The sequence below is a fragment of the Patagioenas fasciata genome, chromosome 15 (assembly GCF_037038585.1).
Source record: "Patagioenas fasciata isolate bPatFas1 chromosome 15, bPatFas1.hap1, whole genome shotgun sequence".
Classification (NCBI taxonomy): Eukaryota; Metazoa; Chordata; class Aves; order Columbiformes; family Columbidae; genus Patagioenas; species Patagioenas fasciata.
In genome coordinates this window covers 3,356,393-3,380,206 of record NC_092534.1, presented here as the reverse complement: position 1 = coordinate 3,380,206, position 23,814 = coordinate 3,356,393, and the positions used below count along the sequence as shown (strand labels likewise).

The 23,814-nt window shown below is 42.2% G+C and overlaps 1 protein-coding gene across 1 annotated transcript in view; it reads left to right on the top strand.

The window, feature by feature from the left end:
- Nucleotides 1-10: 10 nt before the first annotated feature.
- Nucleotides 11-23,814, top strand: part of BMERB1 (bMERB domain containing 1) — a 49,042-nt gene continuing 25,238 nt past the window's right edge. Inside the window, exons 1-2 of the mRNA XM_065850744.2 lie at nucleotides 11-232; nucleotides 23,268-23,391. Coding sequence (XP_065706816.1) covers nucleotides 127-232; nucleotides 23,268-23,391 — 230 coding nt within the window. The 5' untranslated portion in view covers nucleotides 11-126. The remainder of the gene's footprint in view (nucleotides 233-23,267; nucleotides 23,392-23,814) is intronic.

The following is a 23,814-nucleotide window of genomic DNA, read 5'->3' as shown; positions in this document are numbered from 1 at the left end:
AGCGCCTCTTCCGCCCCCCGCCGCCCGCGGCCCCGCTCCGCGTACAGGAGCGCTGAGCCCCGCGCCGTCTCTGCGGCCGCGCTGTGATGGTGTGAGGTGCGGAGCCCCGCGCCGGCCGGCCCGCCCATGGAGCTGAGAAGGTCCATCTCGGCCAGCGCGGAGGCCGAGAGACCCATGAGGCGCTACGGGGCAGTGGAGGAGACGGAGTGGAAGGCGGAGGCGCTGGGGAGAAGTGAGTGGGGGCGCGGGTGCGGGTCCGGCTGCCCAGGCCGCCCCGGGGGTACCGGCTGCGGCGGAGCGGGGCGGGTCGGTGCGGTCCGCTCCTCCCGGCCAGCGCTCGCTGGGCGCTCCCGTTCGCAGGAAGAAGCTGCCGTGTGCTGGTCGGGGAGGAAGGTTTGTGTGACCATTTTGCCCTCTGAGGCTGGTGACTCCCGAGGAGGCTGTGCTGGAGACAAGCGGGCTCTCGCTGGCAGGGACCGGCAGCGCAGGGCTGGAGCCGCCGCTGCAGCTCCGGCTGCCTCGGCGGTTCCTTGCGAGGGGGTTCGCTCGCTGGCTCCGCGAAGCGAAGCGGTGAGAGGGCGGCTGAGGAGGGACGGCTGGGACCTTAACTCTCCCTCGGTGTTCATTAGGTCGGATTGAATACATAGCTTTTTGTAAATATCGGTAGCTTGGAATGTGTTTCACATTAGAACGGCACAGATGACAGCCCTGTTACTGCTGCTTGGATCTCAGGCAAAGGGTGCGGGAATATGGCACTTTGTTCACTTCTTCAGTGGTTGCACTGTATTGATGAGCTCAATAAACGCTCCATAGGGGAAGAGCTTTCTTGAAATCATAATTTTCAAGAAAGCAACTATTTCCAAAGTGCCAATGGAAAGAGTAGTTAAAAAGATAAGTAATTGCCAGTTCAGGTTATCCAAGCTATACCCTGTGTTCTCTAAGATCTCAGTTACTATTCTTTTATTGGCAGAACTATCTTCTTTATAACCTAATAGGCCTGTAAACCCCTTCTAATTTTCCAGGTAACCATTAAGGCAAGAAATATTGAAAATACTGTTGCAAAAAGCTCCGTACTAGTATAAAGAAAATATTTTCTAAGTTTCATCAAGTGTTTGATTAGGCCACAGGAAAAAAGCTTTGTGTGTATCTGTTGTGACACCTTCGTCTTGGCTGAGACTGGGGTTGCTGATCTTCTTGATTCACCATCCCTCTTTTGATGTGCATCCTGAAGTCTCACCTGGATGCCTGTGACATCCTGTGGCTTTGCAGCATCCTGGCAGCAGATTTTAACCAGTGCTTTTGCTATGTTTAGACTTTCCAGATACTGCTGTGTTCTGGAATCATACCTCGCCCCTGGCTTCAGTTTTTCATGCATCTGTTATTGTCTGCCCTGTGCTGATGGCAGGGGTGTAACTCCCACTCGGGTGCTTCAGTCGCAGTATTGGTTTTGTTGCAGTGCCTGGCAGGGGTTCAGGACTGAGTAACTCCACGCTTTCTAAAATGGAATTGAGGTCTGTGATCACTGTTGACTGAGTTGGTTGACTCAGACATATGCAACAGTTTTGCAGGTTCTCTGGTGTGATACAGATGTATGCTTTTCTTGTTCTGATAAATACCACTGGGTTTATTCCAGACTCAGGAACTGAGTGCAGTGCAGCACTTACAATAACTGGTAGCTTGTGGTGACAGAAGGATTGCGTCTTGCACGCTTTGGGCAAAAGGTCATGTGTTCAGCAGGGGGCTGAGTGGGAGACCCGATCTGCTCAAAAATCTGTGCTCGGCATTGAGCTTCCATGCAAATCACAGCTTGACCAGGGACAAGAATGGGCTGTTGGCAGGACTAGAGCCAAGTGTCCAGGTGTCTGCACCCTGGCACTGCTGCCGAGCTGCCCTTTTACACGCTAGATTCTGCTTAATGAGAACATTTCTCTTTGTATAACAACTTAGATCTAGAATAGGAAGTAATCTCGATGCCATTGTCTGTTCTTTGAGAAGCAGAAAGTTATTACGTTAAGACTTCACTATTTTAATAATTGATCTGTTTGTTTATAGACTCCAACTTTGTTAAAATAATGTAGAAAATCCTATTTATGGTAGCTGTTTTAGATGATCTCTGCATGTCTTTCCTATTTTAATACTAATATTGACTTCTGGTCACACTTTTGCTTTGATTAAAAACAAATAGATTTTACTATTTGCTTTAAAGTTCCTTTACAGCATAGGTCCTAAATTGCTTGGCATAATGACAGTAGTCTCCAGAAGGTCTGGGAAGAAGCTGAAAAAGCATCATCCTGTTTTTACTAATGTCAACAGCTCGCCTTTGGTATTTGCATATTGTTTTAAATATGAAATGCTAAGTAATAGTATTAACAAAAGCAGAAGCCTCATGCTGCAATATGCATCTGCCCTTTTTACTCTGCTGATTCGTTGTGTCTTAAATCAGGAGATGGAACTCGTGTATCTGTACAACGGTCTGTGTGACCAAATGCTGTTTCCGGTCAGGGCGTTTTGATGTGGGTGTTGTCACAACAGAATGTCCATCCTGATGATGTCCATTACAGAAAGAATGTCATGGAAGTTGGGTAGTTTCTATTTAATTGGTTAAATGGAAAGGGAGTTAGTGCGAACTTCTCTCTCCGTGGTACAGAAAGCATTGCTGGTTATTGGCTATAACCAAAGGTGAGTTACTTCATAGCAGTGAACGGTAGCATCATACACATTTCTGTTCTACAACTGCCTCTCTCAGCCAGGTGATCAATGGAGTTAGTCTGGTTCTCAGCAGCTGAGGATCTGATGCCCAACAACCTGTGGGTGTAATGATCTCCAGTGGATTTGCATGCAAAACATGAAACAGATTGTTTAAAGGTGTCTCTTTAACAAAATACTGAAGCCTTTATCGTCACACACAGGAGAGACTTTCCAAGGAGTAGAGAACATAAAAAATGATGGTTTACCATGTACAGAACAACTCCTGCATTTTCTAGTGCATGCATGTTAAACCCAGTCAGGCTTATAAGTTGTCGGGCTTGTATAATAGCAATGTGGTTACAGCCTTCTCAGTGAATGATCTTTACAATACGGTCTTGGGGAGCTTGCTCTGAAGCAGAGCACTCAAGCATTTTGGTCAGTCCTCGTTACCGACCGCACAGCTTCATTTAGATTCATCTGTCTTGCTGCCGGCAGGGACTCCTAATGCCCTGATTAAATCCCTGCGTGCCACGCTGGGGAAATAGCCACAAAGAGACAAAGCAGTTTTCCACCATCCTTTTGAATGTTGCACTTCTCAGATGATACATTTCTGCTGTTCTTTTCCTTCCTCTTTCGGTTTGTATGAGGTCTGGAACTAAATTCAAAATTCATGGTGAATGCGTCAGCTTCGGTCAGTGTAAGGAAGCAGAAATGCCAGAAAACTGGAAGGGATATTTTTTGGTGTGATTCAGTGTATGAAGTTGAGGTTTGGGGAAAGGGGCCCTGTTACAGGCCAGCACCCAAGAGGAGGCTGGAGATCCCCAACATGAGACTCGGTAGCTGCACGAAGCCTTCACGGGCAGCTTTACCTGCTCGCCCTTCCTGCCGTGAATGTTGTATCACAGGTTATGTCCAGGCGAAGTGCTGGGAGATGGTGCACGCCAGAACAGCACCAGAGGGGTCATTTGGTCTAGTTCTGAGATTGCTTTGGTTTGTTCCAACAGCAGAAGGATGGTACCATTCCCAGGTTCCCAGGGATCCTGGGCTGGCACATGGGAAAGCTTATTTCATCATATTCAGTTAGTTAGTCAGAGGGTTAATGGGTTCCAGAATCTCTGTGCCCAACTGTGCCTACCACGCAGGAAACAATCACTTAATGTGTAATGCAGTGCTTACGTTTAAACCAGTGCCAACCAATAATTGTTGCAGAAGTTACAGATGAGGCTGAAGTGTCACATTTGAGACTGTTGCTCATGTATTTTCTGATTTCCTTTAAAGATCTTTTACAGAAAAAAATGCATTAGACCTGGAAAGTAGGATACTTTGAACTGCACAAATCATCCCCGCTGCTGGTAGCCTGTGGGATCATGGACTCAGTCTGCGTCATTTTTTTGGACTATGTCTGATAATCGATCCCTTCATTGCATAGCATGTTTTCATCAGAGTAACCACTTGTGAGAATATCCGTGTGTGTTTGTCTCAAGGGTGCATTATAAAACAGGATTAAAAACTTACATTCAGGACAGGGCAGGGGCTGCAAAGTATTCTGTGTCATCCATGGAGTTTATAGTTTTCTTGTAGTTTACTGAGCACAAAAAAGGTTGGAACTCTGCACTCTGTAATCCTGAATCCCAAAGTGCTTTTCCTCTGTAGCTGAATTTGTTCCATTTTCATAGAAGTCTTAGGTAGTAAAATAGTCCCAGAGTCTCAATAAGTAAATAACACTGATTTATTTCCATGAAACATATTCTGCTGTCTGACATAAAAGGTATAGTAAAAATGCATTCAAAATTCAAAGATGAAGAATGTATGCTTGGAGGGCAAACTGTGAGGAATCAGCAGGAGCACCCTTGGATAATTATGTTAGTTGCCCTTCAGGATCAGCAACGAATCATTAATTATTAACGTTTTGTCAGCTCGTAAAGGGCAAAATATTTGAGAAAATATTTTTAAGAGAATTTGTCATTTAATGAGGATAAATGACTTTCAGTGAGACGAGTGGCTTATTGCACAAGCCTAATGATTGCAAACAATTCCACATGAAAGAGGTAATTTTTTATTGTAAGAACATCAGCAGTGTTTAAGGATCTTTTTATTGCCCTGAGCCATTCCCCTACTCAAACCCTTATTGATTAGAGATTTAAGGGATTTTGTACAGACACATTTGTTTTTTTACATACTGATAAAATCAGAACAAAAGATTCCCAGTACGAAGTGGTTTAATGGTTTTGTTCTCTTGGAGGGAAGAACTCCAAAATCAGAAAAGGAATCAACAATCAGTTCTGCCACTAATGGTCTTTCAGTACATGAGGCCAAAGTCAGTTTTAGAATAATGGCATTGAAGCCAAATGAGCAAGACAGTGACCTGATCTCCATGGGAAGTGACAGAGAAGCCCAACTGACACTTTCTTAGTTAAAAACACAAAACACAGTCCCGATTTCATTGTCATCAATGGAAGTTTCCTCCCCGATTTCAATCAAAGCGAAGCTGGGCTCTGTGTGTTTGTCTCCTGGAGCCATGTTCACCTTGATTCTCTATAGAAGACTCTGGTGGGGGAATCTCAGGGTATGTCAGTTCCACAAGGATTCCCCTGGGGATCTGTGATGCCCCTGCCAGTTTGGGCTCTGCCCTCACTTCTCACAGGGCACGTCCTTGACGTCCTGCAGAGCCCTGGCGAGCAGTGCTGAGCGTGCGCTCGCTGGGGAAGTGTTTGCACTGGCAGGGGTGATGCCATTTTAATCTTCTTGTCTCTGAGCAGTGAATCATTGGCTAATACGTGCAGCCCCTACAGCGAGTGGCTGTTCCTCGAACTGTGCCGTTTAACAGGAGAAGAAAGCGTAGAAATTCCATTCTGCATTTGTGCCCCTGCTCTCCTTGTGCAGTCTGTAGTTTCTCTGCACTCATCTTCCACCATGGGTTCCCATACGGGTTCCTCTGGGCGCTGTGCCTGCGAGGGCACTGAACTCACTGCACTTTGGCAGGCTCAGAGACAGAGGCATTTTCCTTCGGGCTGATGCTTGTCTGTAGCACAAACAGTCTGTGGGATGTGATAATGAAGGGCACAGCCATGGAGTTTCGAAAGGCAGTAAAATGAAGATCTATTTGTCTCTGCCACGGTAAGGTGTGAAACGTCCTGCAATTCCTAAATTTCTTCCCTTCTCTCATCCAAAGAGAAGGTGACAGCCAGGTAGCTGTTTGTCTTGGTGATATAGATAAAGACTCTGCCAAACTGGCTGCGCTGCCTCACTTCTGAGACCTCTGGGGACGCAGTCTGCTCAGCCTCACATCAGCCCAATGCCAGTTGTGAGGAAGAAATTATTAGCTTATTTAAAGAAAACTGAATCAAATAAGCAAGCAAAAGCAATTAACCTGGTGAAAACAGAGGTTGCTAGGGAGTGACTCCATGTCCACAGATATAAGGCAAGTGCAAAACAAATTTCTTTGCCAACTGTCTTTATTTTGTGTGAGTTGAAAGATGGAGCCCTGTGCTGTTCCACCTGAGTGTCCACTGAGAAAGAACCAGCAGATTTTGGCTCTGCTGACCCTGGCAATTTAATCTTTAGGGAAGGGCACAGCTTTTGCTGGGGGTTCCCTGGAATCACGGGGTGCCCCATATGTTGGAGAACAAGATCCCAGTGCCATTCCCCACTGCCTGGCGGGGAATGCATTGTGAGCCCATGGCCTGAGGAACAGCAGCATCCATGCCCCGGATGGTCTTTCCTCCTATGAAATGTGAAACTCCCTTTTTCTTGGCTTCTGAGGAGCATCTTCTCAATCTTTAATTACTTGCTGGAGTGGGTATCTGTTATGTGAACCGGTTTGTTCACTGTCTGAAGCAATTCTCCATACCAGTATCACTTTGGTCTTTACTGGATTGGACTTATATGTCTATAATTTTTATCCAGTGGTTTTAAGGCTGCCTGAAAGTATCTACCAGCTGATGGGAAGATGTTTAGAGCACTGTTAGGAAACTGTTACTAGAAAATCACATCACAGAGCAGGGAGAGCAAGGCAGAAAGAAACAAGGTTTCTGATGTGTGATCGTTTCAAAGGATAGTATTGTAAAGGTGCGAAATTTCGAAATGTGAGTGGCTGATTTACTATTACTTCACTTGTAACATATGCTGCTTTTCATCAATTGATGCTCATAGGAGAAACCATAAAGCCATATATTCCTAAAGAGGTTTTGAAAGACTTTTTTTTGTTGACTAGTGCCACTGAATAATACTGACCGTGAGGGCTTTGGGGTCAGACATTCAAAAGCAATTTTCCCTCATTTTTTGTGTCTCATTTGGGGTCCATTTTCCCATAGGAACAGCTGTTAGATCATATATACCATGCAAAGTTTCCCACCAGGCTGCGTATAGCTGCATATTCTCCTGATCCTCTGAAGGACAATCTCCTGTTTAAAGTGCATAAGGTTGTATTTTCAATTCATAACATGATGGGAAAGGGTGAGAGGAATATGCAAAAAAACCAATGGTAATTATATTGTCAGCATCGTGATTTATTTGAATGCGAACCAAGTTTTCATCTCACATAGATTTATTTTGAAAAAGAAAATATTTGAAGCAGTCAGTCCTACACCCCCTGGTGTGGAGGCATTAAAGACCAGAAACCAAGAGCTGGTACTTTAGGTACTAGCAACTGCTGTCTCTTTCACACTAGCTTTAAGATAATCAGAGACATACTAGAAAAGATAACCCCTGTTCTCACAAATCAGAGCTCTAGAAATAGGTAACTAATGCAGTTTGATTTGGGGATTTTTTTTTCTCTTCTCTGGCAGTGGGGGTCACAAGCCAGGACAAAGGGGCTGGTGTGTGTAGTGTGAGGAGCACCGAGGTACCTGGTCCTGGTTAGTTCTGTATTCCTGAAGTGAACTAAGTATTCAAAAGAGATGTAACTAATAGTGGTACTATTATAGGATGATAACTGGCGGAGGAGAGCAATATTAAGGCCTATTTAAAGGCTTGGCTACATTTAATGGAATTATTTCCATCTACTGCTATGGGGTTCTGATACAGATGGGTGTCAGAGCTCTTGTACTGGCTCCAGCAACATTTTCCACTGCATTCAGTTGTTGTATTTGGTTTACAGACTTGGTGTGCTACAATGAGTGACTGAGCTTAATTCATCCACTCTTCTTGATTCCTCCTCTCTTTACTGCAGCTTTCTTTGCCTCATCTCTTAAGTATGTTCATTCAAAGAGAAAAAAACCCCACAACTATGACTCAAACCACCGTACTCCTGCTCTAGGGTTTGCATATGCAGGACTGCAGTGGACAGACCACAGCTAATGCATCTAAAGCTTGTGTAATCCAAGTTGTGTCTGTATAGCAAAGGTATAGTGCAAGGATGCTTAAATTGCAGGATAATTCCGATCAAAAATAAAGAACATGTATGAGAGCTCTTCCAACAGGAATCTCAGCCAGTCAAAGCATTTTTTCAAGCATTTTCCTTGTTTTATTTTGTTGCAGTGATTTCATAATTGTTGATGTGAGTTTTTTCCTCAGCAATTGTTACGAAACTTTACCTGTTATGTAAAATAGTTTTGATATAGAATACCCTGGTAATAATTTCTTATAGAGAAGAAAATCATAGCACTTAATTTCATTGTTTTAAAATTATGTGGCGAGTCACAGCAGAGTCATGTAACTATTTTCATGCTGGGAAGGTGTTACACCACTACTGCAAGCAAGAAGAAACTGTCTCCTTCTGTGAGTCCTCCACATTTATAGGTATTTACACCAAATCAAACATTGTCCTTGTAGCGTGTTTTCATTCACTCTGCTTAAGCGAGAAGAGATGTTACTTAGAAGTCAAGTAATTTGCATGTTTATGAGGAGGCCATCCACTGCCCTTCACAGGAGGAGAACGTACAAGGAGCAGGAAACAGGAGCCGCTCTCATAGAATATCCTTTTAATAATTTCCCCAGACTTCCTTATTCTGGAGCTGTAGAAAGGCAAAATAGCCCAGCTTGAAACCATTTCTTTTCTATTAGAACAGGTGATCTCATCAGTCTCTCAGTATGCTGGAAACAGTTTTAATACTTTTAATACTTTTCTACAAACAGCAAGGTGAGTTTGCTGAGCGCTCTCCGGGAAGACTGGGTAGCAATGCCAGTTCCGTGGGCAAAACCAGGGTATTAGCAGACGTGTTTGCTGGTGGGGCAGAGAAACAAGCGGGCAGCCCAGGAGATGGGCAGTGTGAGATGTGGATCTTTCTAAATGAATCGATATTGCAAATGAGCTGAAAATGGTGCAAACAGAATAGCATGACCTGTTTAAAACAATACTTGAGTATTAGTTCATACCCCAATCTGCACCAACACAAATGAGGTCAGAGATAATCAATTCAGAAGGAAGGTCAGTAAAATGAGACACATCACCAAAGGTTCACTTAATCCAGGAGGTGATTAGCTTTGCATAGTGACTTCTAAGGAAATAATTGAAAGAAACGTATCCTCTCTTTGTACAAATAAATTCCCATTATTATAAGAATTTGTAAACAGAACTTAAAATTGCAAACAAAAGGTAAATTCATTACTTATTCCTGTAGAATTTACTTAAATAATACTTCTGTAAGATCTATGACTACTCTGCTAATAGCAATGTATCTGAACAATGGTCTTACAGGTTATAGTGTGTTTTGTCTGTTCAGTCTATCTGATAACACTTCCTGAATAGAGTCAATATTATTTTCTTTGCTGGTTGCAAGAAGTTTTCATATAGCAACTGAGAAGATATAAACACCTAATGAAATAGGAAAATCTCATTGTAAAGCCAAAGAATTGAATAGGAAAAATTACCTGAGGGGAAAGAGGAAGAAAAAATGAAGCAATTTAGCTTAATTCATTTTTTAACAGATTTCATGCTGGTGGCATCCCAATATTTTATGGAATGACAAACCTGTTTCTAGCTCTTTTTGAGCTGATGTTTAATTCATATACGGAATTTCCACTTAAGGAACACAGGAGCCTGGTCTGTTGGTTCTGTGGTGGCTACTTCCTAGCAATGTGTGTTCAAAGATCCAGACCTCAGGCTTTGTAATGTGGAGATGTACTGCGATCAGATTCTGGGCTCAGATGAAAAAAAAAGAAAACCTATTAATTTTTTTTAAAACCTCCCTGATAAGAAAGCTGGTATCTCATATAAGACACCTCCAACCAAGTATTCGTATCACACACATTGATTTTTGCAAAACAGGGAGAATGATCTTTCATTTCCTGGAGTGAGGGGATGAGGTCACTTGTTACCGCAGTACTGAGAATTTATCTGAGTAGCATTTTAAATGGGACATATTCCCAGGCTGGGTATATAATTAAGACCATCTTCTCTAAGGCTGTGGTATGTGATATAGCTGAGACTGTGATAAGAGACAGCTGTTTGTTCAAGAAAGTGAGCAGCTCCCTTTCCATCCCAAAGCTGCTCGAATTTTGGGTCTAAGCAGCTTATGGATAAAGCACAGCAAATTAGAGGCCTGTATCTTCCCTGAAACAGGCAGGTTCCCCTGGCACAGCCCTTCTTTTGTCCCTGAGCCCAGAGGAAGAAGAGGGCACAGCTGGGGAGCCCCTGGGCTGCTGGCCCTGTTCTCCAGCTCAGCAAAACCAAGCTCTGCTCCAGAGCCACCTGCCAGCCCTCACAAACCTGCGTCAGGCTCAGGCAGGCTGGACAGGAGCGGTAATGACTTGTTATTCACAAACAAACGAGCTAAATCGCTGCATTTTCTGCAAGCAGCACTTACTTGAGTGCTAAAACAATGTAGTGCAAGATCAGCTAATTTGTGTCATCTGCAGAGATATATTTATTTACTTATCTATGTGCAGAGGGAAAGAGAACAGAGAGAAACTAGAAGAACAGAATATTAGGAGAAGCTTCTGGTTTTAAACCTGCTGGGATATTAGGGCACTCTTCATCAGCTTAGGTCAGTAGGAGAATCACTGATATGAGATACACGGTGGTACATCTAGAAAGAGGTGGAAAAATGCCACTCCACTATTTCAGTTCCAGCAAGGGAAAGTAGGTTGCTTAGTTTCAGAGTGACATGTAACGTGGTCTGGGGGAAATTGCTTTCACACCTCACCTAAAGTCACTAGCGAAATGTGTGAAAAATTCTGTTGTCACAGCATCTGGCAACAAGGAATGTGGCACCAGTACCCAAACTAGAATTTATTTAAAATTGGAAATAACAGTAGGAAGTCTGGAAGACGTTCTTGCACAATTCAATTACAGTACTCTTAAGTCTGTCATAATTCTCTGCAGACCTAATTATTTGGACAGCTTTTGTTCAAATCCCACTCAAACCCACTTAATCCTTCCTTCTACACAACAGAAATGGCTGGATGAGACACCACAGGCTGTTTTGCACATGGACTGTTCTGGTCTTGGAGAGTTTGTGGCTCATTTCAGGCACTGGGGATGCTGGAGCTGAAGTCTGAAATGGTCACACCAATCATGACGATGCCCTTCCCGTGTGCTGTAATTGCTCTGAAAAATTTCTGTCTGTGAGCAAGTCCTTTTTCCGCTCTATTAGTAGATCTGCAATGCCTGTGAAGACACTCTGTTGTGCTAGATTTTTACATCTGATGTGAGATAGGAACTGTACTGAGATGATACTGAGCTGGCTACTGAGCAATCGCTTGCAGACCAGCTCGCGTCTGAAGGTTTGAGCTGCAGTGACCTTGTCACAGCCACCACAAGAAACAAGAAAAGTTAAGCCTGCCCAATTTAGTATTTGGATATTTGAAAACTGTCTCAACTCAGAGATGCAATTTATATTAAAACAGAGGACTAGGTTTCAGCTGAGTGGAGAATGGCATGTGAATCCACAAATTATGTCTCTGGGGTTTCTTAATTCATTGGGACTTGAGTTTAAAAAGGATTTGATAAAAATGCATTAATTCCAAACTCCCTTTGCTGTTTTCATGGTTCTGTTTTCCTCATTTTTATGCATTTGTCCTCTAAGAGGCTGAAGAGATGTGTGCAACCTTGTTATCATTGATGGTAATGGAAATTGACTCGGGCATGCAAATTGCCTAGACAGCCTTGGAATCAGCTTCAAAGGAGCGAGGTTGAGCCCTGTAATTGGAGTGTCAAAGCCCTGAAGCGTTTTCAAGACCCAATCTGTGAGTGTCATTAGGGCAATTTGTGTTAGTGGACATACTTCTGCATACCCTGAATTTATTTATGTCAGAAGCACTCCCTGCAAATTTCAATCACATTAAAAAAAAAAAATCTGTGTTTTTGACTTAATATTATGGCACAATCAAATTAGGCCTGGGGCTTCTTTTATAGAAGACTTTCATAGAAGTTATATTTATTTTATATTCTCAAAGAAGCATTTTGTTCAATATTAAGTTCTGCCTCCTTAGGCATTTATTTCTGTGAGTGCAGCAAATCTGTTTCCTGATCTGTAAATATGGTTTGTGTGAGCTTTCAAACTGCTGCCAAAGGGGGGATTGTTGAGGAAAAGTTCTCCCTCTCCCTCTAAAATTGACTCTTTGGGGAACTGTCCCAGCCTATTGTGAGTCACAGATCAAAGACATGATATAAAAATGCAGAAAGCGAGTAGAACTCTGAGTAGTAGAGAAACCCTACACGTAAATCATAATGATAGTGCTATAAACCAGCACCAAATCATATGTAGATTTACAGCTAGAAAAGAAATTATTCTAGTAGCAGATAATTAGGTAGCAAATTGTCCTATTGTGCCGAGCTGGTTCCTTGCATAAGCAAACACGCATAGATCCAGATGGAAGGATACGAAAGCAGAGATGGTGCCCTACCTTGAAGTGGTGTTTTACTTGGACAGGATGGATCCTTAGGACGTTGTACACGGAGAAGGAGTCTGGAAGCTTTGTGTGGCAACGGCTGGCTGCAGGGGACACCGGACCTCAGAAAGCTAAACCCTACCTGAAGAAGTAAAGCCCCAGATACTGGTCAAATTAATCTTTTCTGCTTCCTGAGTCTACTTTCCTGCAATCGCAGACTATCATGCGATACCTGAGCTTATCCACAGGACCTGGCTGATGTTTTTCCCCAGAAAGTGAGGCCAGACCCTTTAAAGATCTGTATGTTCTGATCTTAGTTTAAACCACCTTTGGTTCCTTTCCTCTAATATCCTACTTGAAAGACTGCTTCAGAACGTTATTGCTTTGGATGGTTACTAGTTTCCAGTCTAAGCTTAGTCTTTACCTCTACTTAATTTTACATCAGCCATTATCATTTAACATAAACAATCCTTTCCCGTGACTGTGATCCTTTCCTCTTAGTTAACCAAAAGCGCCATCTTCACAAGTTGGTGAGTACCACAATTTTGACAGCATCAAAAGTCAAAAGAATGCTGAAATCTGAAAAGCTTAAGTGCAAGATACAACAAATGGAATTTATCATCTGAATACAGGATGGCAGTATAGATTTTAAGATGCGTTAAGTCTAAATATCACATTAAGTCCTATGTTTCACATTCTACAAAAACTTCAGCCTGGTGCAGATTCACAGGGTCTTCATTACCAAAAAAGGATGATCAACTGTTGAGAGATGAGCTGTTTTTTCAGGATACCCTTACAATCAAAATGAAGTCTTCTATGCACAGAGCAGTTTCTTAAGACTAGAAAGATCTTTTTTTCTGGGGGAAGTGTAAGATTAAAGGGTTGCATAATTACCCACTTAGGAAATTGGAACTGTCATAAATTGACAAAAGACAAAGCCAAAAATAATTACTGCTTATAAATTTCTCAGGATAAGAAACAAGACAATTTAATTGATGGGGTTTTTTTGAGAGTCAACATCTTTATAGATCTTATCATTATGGACTTGTGCTGATATATATCTTTAAATAGAGAACAAGGGCAGAAAATGGTCCCTAAATAAGAAAGTTGGAACCATCATTTAATCGTAAACCTTCTAGTTAGCAAAGTACTGAAGACCGTCTTTAATCAGCAATCACTTTTACTGCCTGAATGTCTATTTCTGCTTGGGAATATGTAGTTGAATTAGAAAACTCACAGCAGGATCTCTTTCAGGTTCAGTTTTTAAAGCAGCCTGTTGTCAGTGCAACATCACTCCATCTGGAGAATTACAGCAGAAAAGGTGCAAAGCAGTGAAGTATCTCACTGGGCAGGTACAGGTACTTTCTTCCATCAGACACGAGGGGAGTCGTCGTGTGCAATGCTGCGAGTGCGGTACCACAGAAACCAGAAGGACTTGGAGAGTTAGAGGAAGGAGTTAATATTCAACATGGTGAATCTGGCATTTATGTTTCAAGAGAAGTCTCAGTGCACAGGAGCCTGGAATGGAAAAGAATAGACTGCTACCAATAGGCTTTTTGTGAAGGTAAATAATGAAAAATCAAAGGTCAAAGCTTGAATATAAGAACAAGAAAGTACAGGATGAGCAACTAAAAGGATCTTTTTATAACAAGAGGCTCTTAGATATGGAACAGACAGGGCAGTAATTCTGGCAGTGCAGTGGGTAATTGCACACAGTGCTTTTATATTCCCTGCTTATCTAATTTTAAAATTGGGTCATATGGTAGAGTGTGAGCAAGACACTTTTGCAGTGGAAACTCAAGTTGTAATATGTCTACCCTGTAAATAGAACTGTGATAATTAAAAAAAAAAAGTATTCATGAGCTGGACAAATTACATCCCAATATTATAATTGTGCTTTTGCACTCAGACCACAGCTGCTTGTCTGAACAGAGCCATCTCCAGTCATATCAGATGATTTAGTATACCTTGGAAAGAAACGATAGGGCAAACAGAATGATCTCTGGTGGTTTTTAGCAACAGGGGATTTTTGTTACCATGTGGTGGTTCAAAGACTCCTTCAAATTCTGTTGAATTCAAGAAAATTTTGAATGTCAGTCCTATGTTAGTATTTTGCTTTTTTTTCTGGCATTCTTTTTTTCCCTCAGCATTAAGCAAAGCCTGGCATATCACAGCCCTGCTCCACAAAATACGTCAGGTTGTGAGTCAGTTGGAGAGAATACCAAGAGATTTCTACAGATTCATGAAGAGCCAAGTGTGATCTTCCAAATGTATGCTTTTCCTTCAAAGGCAAAAATAGCTGCACGCCTGGAAGGGCAAGTTATATATGACACACGCCAAGAAACAAAAATAGAAAAAGGAAAGAAAAGAAAGGCTGAAGTGAAAGACTCCTGTTGACTTCAGTGAGCTCTGGATGAGGTGAAGGGACCTGCGGAACTCATCATCTCCTCAAGACAAATCCACACTTTCCATCCCTCAAGCCAGCTGCTTTTTCTCCTCCAGAGTCTGTACGTTGTAGGGCTTACTGCAAAGATCTCTGCATAAAAGACAACTCCAGTTTTGTTTGATCATGTTGAAGTTATTTACATTGTGCTTAGTGAATGCTGATCTGACTATTTAAGGATGGCAGAAAATACATGTAAGTTACAACAGATACAAGCTGTGCATAAAACTGCACATAGTCATTATAAGCCATGGTAGCTTATTATTATTAGAAAGAAGTAATTTCATATATTACAGAAACATTATCCTTGCTATTCAGTGTTGAATACTAAACAAGACTTGAGCAAAAGAAATAACCATAGTATCCATATATGACTTCTTCCAAAGGTTGATTAATTCAACAAATCAGTTCAGCAGAATTTGAAACAAAACCTTCCCAAGTTGGTGTATTTGCTGTATGATAAATATGTCCTTTTAGGTTGCTTGTGCCTTTCCTAGTCTTTACTAATGCGGTTAGTATGTCCTGCAATCAGATTTTCATTTGGATTACAAGAAAGATGAATGTATTTTCATAAGCAAGGTGTGCAAAAGCAGCTGTTTTCCTAAAGGATAGGAGAAAGTATTTTTTTTCTCTCCAGTTGCAAGATAAAAATATTTTCCCTGCAGCTGATGCTACAACAGTGCTCTTCTCAGTGATTCTAGCCCTTACTATGAAAGCAAGATTTCCTCTCCTCCCACAAATGGCAAGTTTAAATGCATGATAATTCATTTTGATTGTGTGGGAGAAAAGTAATTTTTCTCTACAGGTTGTACCACAGTGTCTCTCCACAGACATGAATTTCTGATCTCTTGACTGAGGAGCTGCTGGGTGCAGTGCGGATGTGAAGGGCTTGCTCTAGTCTAGCAGTTTATCTCGGAACAGAAATGATCTTTACCCAGCACAGTACAGAGCTGAGGTGGCCAGTACTTTGTATTTCGGTTTTACTGGAAGCGTAGATGCACCACAATTCCCCATGGGTCAGAAAGCACCCCCCACCCCCCCGCCATCATAATTTTCTCCTTCCCCAAATGACTGTTCAGAAGCAAGGCTATTTGGTGACTGTGATATTCCCCAAGATCCTGGCATTTAATCAGCTTTCAATATCCATCTCTGGCTCCTTCCTGCCAAAGAGGTTCCCTAGAGCTGCCAGATTTCAGCGCAGCCGGTAGCAAAGCCAAGCTGTAAGGGGAACGGACCAGCCCAGAGCTCTACCCTGAGACATGGAGCATGTGAAAAACTCGCTTTGGGATTTCTAGGTGCCCTGGTGTCTGCCTAAAATATTGGAGGCTTCGACACCTAGTTTAAGCCAGTATTTCAGGGCTCCAGGTTTGTCTCCTGTGCACCAGGGAGCTGCACTGCTGTTGAAACTTCAGCTTCCAGGGTTTTATGGAGAATTTAATATCTCCAGAATTGCAAGGTAGCTCTGAATCCTGATGCACTGATAAGAAAGCAGGCTCTTTCACAGAGGCATTCCTTCTGACTTCATAGTAAACAAACAGAATCCAAGATTTTATCTTCCAAATACTCTGAATGCCATTCCTATGGCATTTCCTGGCACACTCAGTTTTGTCAGGAAGTTTTTGGCCACTGCTACTTGCAGGGCCAAAGCACATCTACCCACCTGTGAAGGATACAAGCTCAGTTTGCATGAGCTCGGAGTGAGTTTCATGGCTCTACACACCAGTGATTCCAAAATAACTAACTGTGTTGCTTAATTCATGGAGAGGTATTAATAGAGATTTAAAAGCTGTAATAGGTACAGTAAGAGAAGAAGAAAATTTCAGATTCCTGTTAGAATGAAAATTCAGCTGTGCCATCTGTGGCACATTCAGTGCTATTGATGGCAGTGGAAGCAAAGTGATTCTGAGAACTTCAGCACACCTAAGGGGAGTAGAACATGAGTTTTTTGCTCCTCCAGTAATGGCCTCTGCACACTGCTATTGTCTTTAGAGATTACTTTTTTCCCAGTATTAAAACTCATCAGGTGTGTGTGCTCCTCTTGCCTCAGTGTAGCTTATTAGCTGGTTACTGAGGCCTGATAAAACCAGCAGCATGATTCAACTAAACCGGCTGTCATCACCAGTCTGTTCCCAGTGCAGGAGATGGAACAGGAGGGCCCATTGGCAAGCAGAGGCAAGAGATTGCCTTGGGGGAGAAGAGGAGGATACAACACTTTCTAAAATAAAGCAATATGCCCATGCACTGCTGTTTGAAACAGATATGCAGTGATCCGGTACCAGTTCCCACAGTCTGTGTATTCCTTTGAAATTTATCCAGAAATCATCAAAAGTAAGAAAGTGAAAGCCCAGTCAAGGGAGCTTTGTCCAGGGTTCACTGCAGTCACAAGGGGTGTTGCCATTAATAACTAGGTGGAGGATCAGTGCGGGGTACAAGAAGGGCTGGCAGCTCGGAAGGGGTAGGCAAGGGGCAGGGACAGAGTCCTCAGCGGTACTTGAGCAAGGAAAGCAGAGCAGGTCTGGTGACAACAAGCAGGGTCAGCCACAGTCCAGATCTTCAGGCATATCCCTAGTACAAGGCAGGTCCAAGGTCAAGTGGAAAGTCCCCCAGTCCCCAGGGCTGGGGGGATCAAGGACCAAGGCCAGAGTCTCACCTTGAAATCTGCTTCTGCGTGAAAGGAGAGAGGAAGGAGGGGGAGCCTCTGCTGAGGCTTCTTGAGGCCAAAGACCTGCACTGTGTCCAACCCAGGCCTGAGCTCAGACCCTTGGAGCAGCGCCAGGGCAGGCAGGTCACCTCCACACTGGTACCACCCTATGCCACCCTTTCCCCTGCTCTGCCCATTTTAAATTGCACACTGTCGCCTGCTTGTTAGGGAAGGCAGGAACAAAACTTACTGCAGCTGTTTGCATTGTGTTTAGCTATTAGCTATATTTATATGGTAATTCCAGTATAAACCACTGAATAAATACCATTCCACACACATGCCAAATGTAATCATTGTTAGGATTCACCATAATAGAATGCTGCAGCAGGCTAGATTAGGAATAAGCAATTAGATGCAGGTTTATTTCTGCACAGGTTAGCTATTGGCCACTGCATCCTGCTCCAGATGGGTTAAATCAAAGAGAAAAAACACCTCGGAGCCTCTGAAGACATTTGAGGCAACAGTAAAAGGTGCAGTAAAAGGCCTGGCTACAAGACCAGTCATTCACGCCTCCAGGTGCCAAGCTAGTGACAAACTACAGGAATCATCTTTTCACATGAACATTTTTTATCTGGAATATTTTGTACTATAACAATTTGTTTTTCTGCATTATGCAACTATTTTCATTTTCTACCAAATGTGCTGTTCTTGAGTTGCACCATCTGGTTCATCCGTCTCTAACCTGTGCCTCCTGCTCACTTATGCTTTGGCTCATCAGCTAATAGTGGCTTTGAAAGTCTTGACGTTGGTACGTGAAACAGCATTAAGAGTGCACTTGCTGCACTGTGCTCTGTTAGCGAAAAAGGATCGTTTGAGAATTTCACGCAATTCTTGAGAAATCCCCAAAAGTGCTGACCCAGATTTGGAACAAAACTTAGCCATTGACAGTATTTCAACACGGATTATCTTACTATTGGACAATTTAAGAGAGTGGAAATAGGCCTCAAGTTGCTTAGTTTAAATCCAATCCGGGACGACTTAAACTAATTTTCAGCTGAAGCACTGTAGGTGAGTGGGTGGAGCAGGCAGGTTTGTTGCTGAGTGGTGTCTGCATCAGAGACGCCATGCAGCTGGTTTGTACTGCAGTCCTTTAAAGAGCTCTCAGAGGCATGGGTTGAACAGACTCTCATTTAAGATGGTTCATATGTGTCAAAGATGAAAAAAATGGCAGAGTAGCTGGGCCATTACCCTCACCTGTGCTGGAGCTCTCCTGTTGCTAAATGAGACAAATCTTCAAGTGACTGATTCTTTCGAATAGCAACAGATTGACAAGCAAGAAAAAGGATAAACAAGGTCCTGAAGAGACCCCACGATGCCGCAGACCTCGTGCTGGCTCTGTGGCACACTTGCTGTGTATCCGGCAGCAGCTCATCACTCAGCTCTTCCTGACTGCGCGTTGCCTGCGTGCTGCTTTAGGTGTTCACAGCCGAGAGGTCTGATTGCTGTCCAGTCCATAGATACCATGAGAATAACTGCTACTTCTGCACGCCTCTGTCTTTCAGAGATGACGATAACAAAACCCGCACATTAGACTTAAACCAGCTAATGGTTGGAGATCACAATAGGTTTCTCAGTGTACAACATGCTCACATCAAGTGACAGTAGCAGGACTTCTGCTGGTAATTACAGTTTCCTTACAGCATCCCTTACCGATTTGTCTGAAACTATTGACACCAGGTATAATGCATTCTGTCATTTCTGATTGGATCACTTCAGGCTTCTTTTAAAATTTTCTTTGCACTTATTGTCTTAATAGGCTTTTTTTGGTTGTTTTTGATTTTCATCACGGGTGGCTAATGTTCCATTTCTGGCTGGCAGAGAGGATGAAATGTGATCATTAAGTTAATACCCAGTTTAACTATAACAATGCGCATTTAAATTGAAGCAAAAACATGCATAAATAGCTTCGGGCTTACCTTTTCAGTCCCTCTCATTATATATAATAATTTGATAATTTTATTTCTATATAGTAATTATTTTCATGCTAATATCTTTTTGTGCATACAGTAATAATATTTTACTTGTTTCTTTGTCACTGAAAATTATCCTGGAGATTACAGAGCAGACAAAATAGTTTCATCCTGTCACTGGCTGTGACTAATTTCAGTGTTGTCTCTACTTTTGCTTTGTGAATTCTGGCTCATTACCAGCAACAGGGCTTAATAACAATATATGCCAAAAAATAGTTGTCTAATGAATGCCTGCTTTAGATAAAATGAAATGGTTCTTCTTTCTTTTAGGAAAAGGTAAGAGATTTCTGTGTGAAGCTGTTCAGAATCATGTCTCAAAGCACTAAAGGTGTCATTCATTGCTGGCACAGAGCTAGAACTTTACTCCAAGGCTGAATAATGTTAACACGTTCTTCCCCAAGTGGTTTACGTCCCAGGAGTTCAAACCATTTTATGAAACATAATTAATTATCCTTCAGCATAGCTGCTGCTAGGTAGGCCAAACAGTTATCCACAATATGAAGACAGAAATTCAGACACAAACAGGTTGGTGATTGGTGAGGATCGTGATGGTGAAGGCGTGAAGTGGGAATCCTGACCCACGGCCTCTTTAGGTGTCCTTACACCTGTGCTCTATTCTTTCAAGTTTTCTGGGAAATTTGGTGTTCTAATTGTGCCTTTTCCCACAAAGCCTGCCTTAAACATGCATGTTCTTCAGAGGGAGCCGGAGTGGGTGGTATACTGCAGCTGTGTTGGCTTTATGAGACCTATGGACTCACCTATAGAAGGGAATTGGCAGCTGTTACAGGAGCTTAGTCAGTCTTTACCTGTTAGGAAGGGAGGTTTACAAAAGCTGGAGATTTGATGCAAAAAATGATATTGTTCCTTAATAACGCACAGGGGAACATGCATAAAGCATGGACTGACTTCTTTCCCTTTGCCTTGGAAAACCATGCCTACCCCTCTAGAGCTGGCTCCTAATCTCTTTCCACACCAGTGTTTCCATGCTCAGTTCTCTGTGTCCTCACCCTCCAGTTTCTTCCCATTTCAACTGTTTGCTCTGGTTTTTCCTCTCGAAGTTGCCTTAATCCAGCTCTGGCCAATCCTCCTTCCAGTTTGAGATCTCCATGAGAATTAATGACCTTGCAGTAGGTTCACAGCACATATACTGCTATGAAGAGAAACTAAACCACTCCTTGTATCTCTGTATTATTATAACTACATCTCTAAGTTTGCAGACAAGTTGCAAACTAATATCTTTAGGTTTCTATATTTATTTCCCTCCACTTTCAAACTTGTGGTGCCTGGCTTACATTTTTGAGATTCTTTTGAAAACATTGCCTAATTTTGGATAGCTTTCAAAAAGTATTTTCTCTGGCTCAAGCACACACTGAGTGGGATGTGAAGGAGAATCTGTGACTGTTCTGCAAGAGGTCAGGCTAGACTGCTGCTCGTCACGCTAATCCTTGTGTTGGCTCTAAGCACATACTCAGGGTGTAAGGCTTGTTCATGATTCCCCTCCAGAATTATTGCAATCACAGTATAATAGCTGTTCTGATGCGAGCGGTAACACTGGGGCATTTATAGCTAGAGTTGCAGAGTGGAAATAAGATAGGTGCTGCTTTTTTTATTTCTGTTTTCTGACCTCTTGAGAACTAATTTAAAAATACGTGTGTATGTGTAATATATCTGTGGCTTATCTTTCTAATTACCAGTATTATTGGCTTTAATTCATGGTAGCATCAGAATAACTTCCTATCTCTTGCTTAATATTTTTGGAAAATAAATTTGCACCGAAGCCAATAATGCTGCAAAGAGTTAAAAATAACTCTGCAACCCCAAAGAGCAACAAGAAGCAAAAGTATACTTAGAGAATCCTTGTTCTAGCTTCTTTGGATTGCTGTCTGATAAACACGTAGTGAATGCTGAACTTGAATTGTGCCCATCCGTTAGTGGTCGCACAGCAGGTCAGGTGCTGTGCTGCTGAGTTCAAGCTTCGCTGCGTTCCTCATTCGCACAAACCCGGGTGAGGTGTGAGGGAAGGAACGGCCAGGGCTGGGCACAGTCCCTGAGGTGTTTGCAGTGGGGTTCAACCTTCTGCAAACAGAGTTCCCAAGGTTTTTAGGTTCTATTTCAACACCTAAGTTAGTGGCCGGGATTTCAAAAGACTCGTGCTTTGCGCTGATGGCAGAGCTGGATCAACGCTTCTTAGGACATCTAGGCTAAGCCTCAACTCAATATACCCCAACAAACAATTTCTAGTAGGCAAATCCATCTTCCGGCAGCAGTTGTGTGTTCAGACACACAAGACAGCCTTGCTTTACCAACCAGTTTTGCATTTTGAGTTTTAAAAACAACTACTGAGAAACAGGTGTTCTCTCATGTGTCACTTCTTTCCGCAAGATTCTGTTATCTTGAAAAAAAATAGTGGTTTTAATATTTATTTGCCCAATTTCTTCATCATGAAGTGAAGCCAGAACTTGCAGACAAGACTAGCAGGATAGCTTTAAAACATATACATACCTATATAAATATTTTTATGTATAAGAAAATATATTTCTATCCTATAGAATTTCTTTGCTTCCTTTTTAGAAGAACGTGTCTTTGTGAACTAAGCACATGTAGGGGCTCGGTGTTTGTTGAGATTGTGTAGTTTCATTCCTACTCCAAGTTTCTGTCAAAAATTCTTCTCAGCTGTTTGTGCTTAGTCTGTCATGAGGGACTTTGGAATTCATCTCGTAATTAATTGAACAGCTTTATTCTGATGCTTTTTGTCTCCTGGTTTCTGCATAATCATGCTGAGTACATTTTGACCTTTCCATTTTCCTTTTTAAAGCCAGGACAGCTGAAACAAGCCTGCTTTCAGGAATATGTCTCCATTTGGGTACCAAAACATGCAGGCACTCTATTCTTTAGTCTGTAAACTCTTGTTCAAAACGAAGGCTGAGTATGATGAACCCTTGGAATAATGTTTTCCAGAGGCTCCTTCCCAAATCCACCTTCTACAATTCAGTTCCTTCCACCTTCGATGAACACAGTCCATAGCCCTGTTAATGTACAGATTAGAAGAGGTAATATATCAGTTAGAGAAATCATCATGGAAGGACCCTGGCCTTACGAGTTGCCAAATAATTACTACAAAGTGCTGTTTGTCTCCTCCAGTGATCTCAATGCCCCCTTGAAGGATTAGCCCTACATCATTTCAGTCACATCCTTGGCTCCTCTTGACGGGGTCTGTTGGTCGAGCTGAGTTGGTGGAATGGTGTGAAGAGTTCTACAAAGATGGGAAACCTTCATCACTTTGCATTGGCTGCACTTGTGCCAAGACAGAACTCTTCCAAGCTGCAACTAATTGCATTGAGTGAATTTTATAGTGATTTATGGCTATTCTTTCAAAGGTTGTAGCAGTATCAATTAAGGAACAGTAGCTTTAGTTATGTCCAGGCTGGGGATTCCTTAGAGGTATGATAGACTCTGACTAACAAAATGAATGTCACTTTGGCTGGAGGATTCTTTCCCCTCAAAACGGTTACATTGAAAGTAATATGCAAAACAATAGAGAAACCAGTCAACATAGCATTCAGCTAGAATACTCTTTACTACTTGCATTAATTACCCCATAGTCAGATAGCTCTCTGATTAAATTTACATTCCTAAAAAACCCCGTTAAGACTGCTTGACTAGCTTAATTCATTTTCTCTGCTTTCACGCACAGATCAACTTGACATCATTTCAATGGCTGAAACAACGATGATGCCTGAGGAAATTGAGCTTGAGATGGCAAAAATCCAGAGACTTCGGGAAGTCTTAGTCAGAAGAGAATCAGAACTCAGGTTTATGTAAGTATCAATGCTTCTGGGAAAACACTATGCAAAATTAATCGAAATAGGAAAGAATGCTATTTAGAAGACTTTTATCTACTTGACATTTTAAAAGGATGAAAGATAAAGAGCATCTTAGTTAGGTGAATGCTTGCAAAATGCCACTGGGAAATGATTTTTGTAGTTGCAAAGGAAATTACCTTTTTTATTCAGCATGATTTGCAGAAAACATAAAAGGGATCTTTTACTCACAAAAGGAAACTTTAGCAAAGTACATGTCTACAGAATGTGTTTTTATCTTTGATTTTAGTCCTTTGTGTGAAGGATGTTTGTCTGAAGAAAAAATCAACAGGTAGGGGATTTGCAGCTTCCAGATTCTAACCTAATTCAGGCTTTATTCCTCACTTCATTAGTGGTCTTGGACAGTTCGTGTCACAAGAG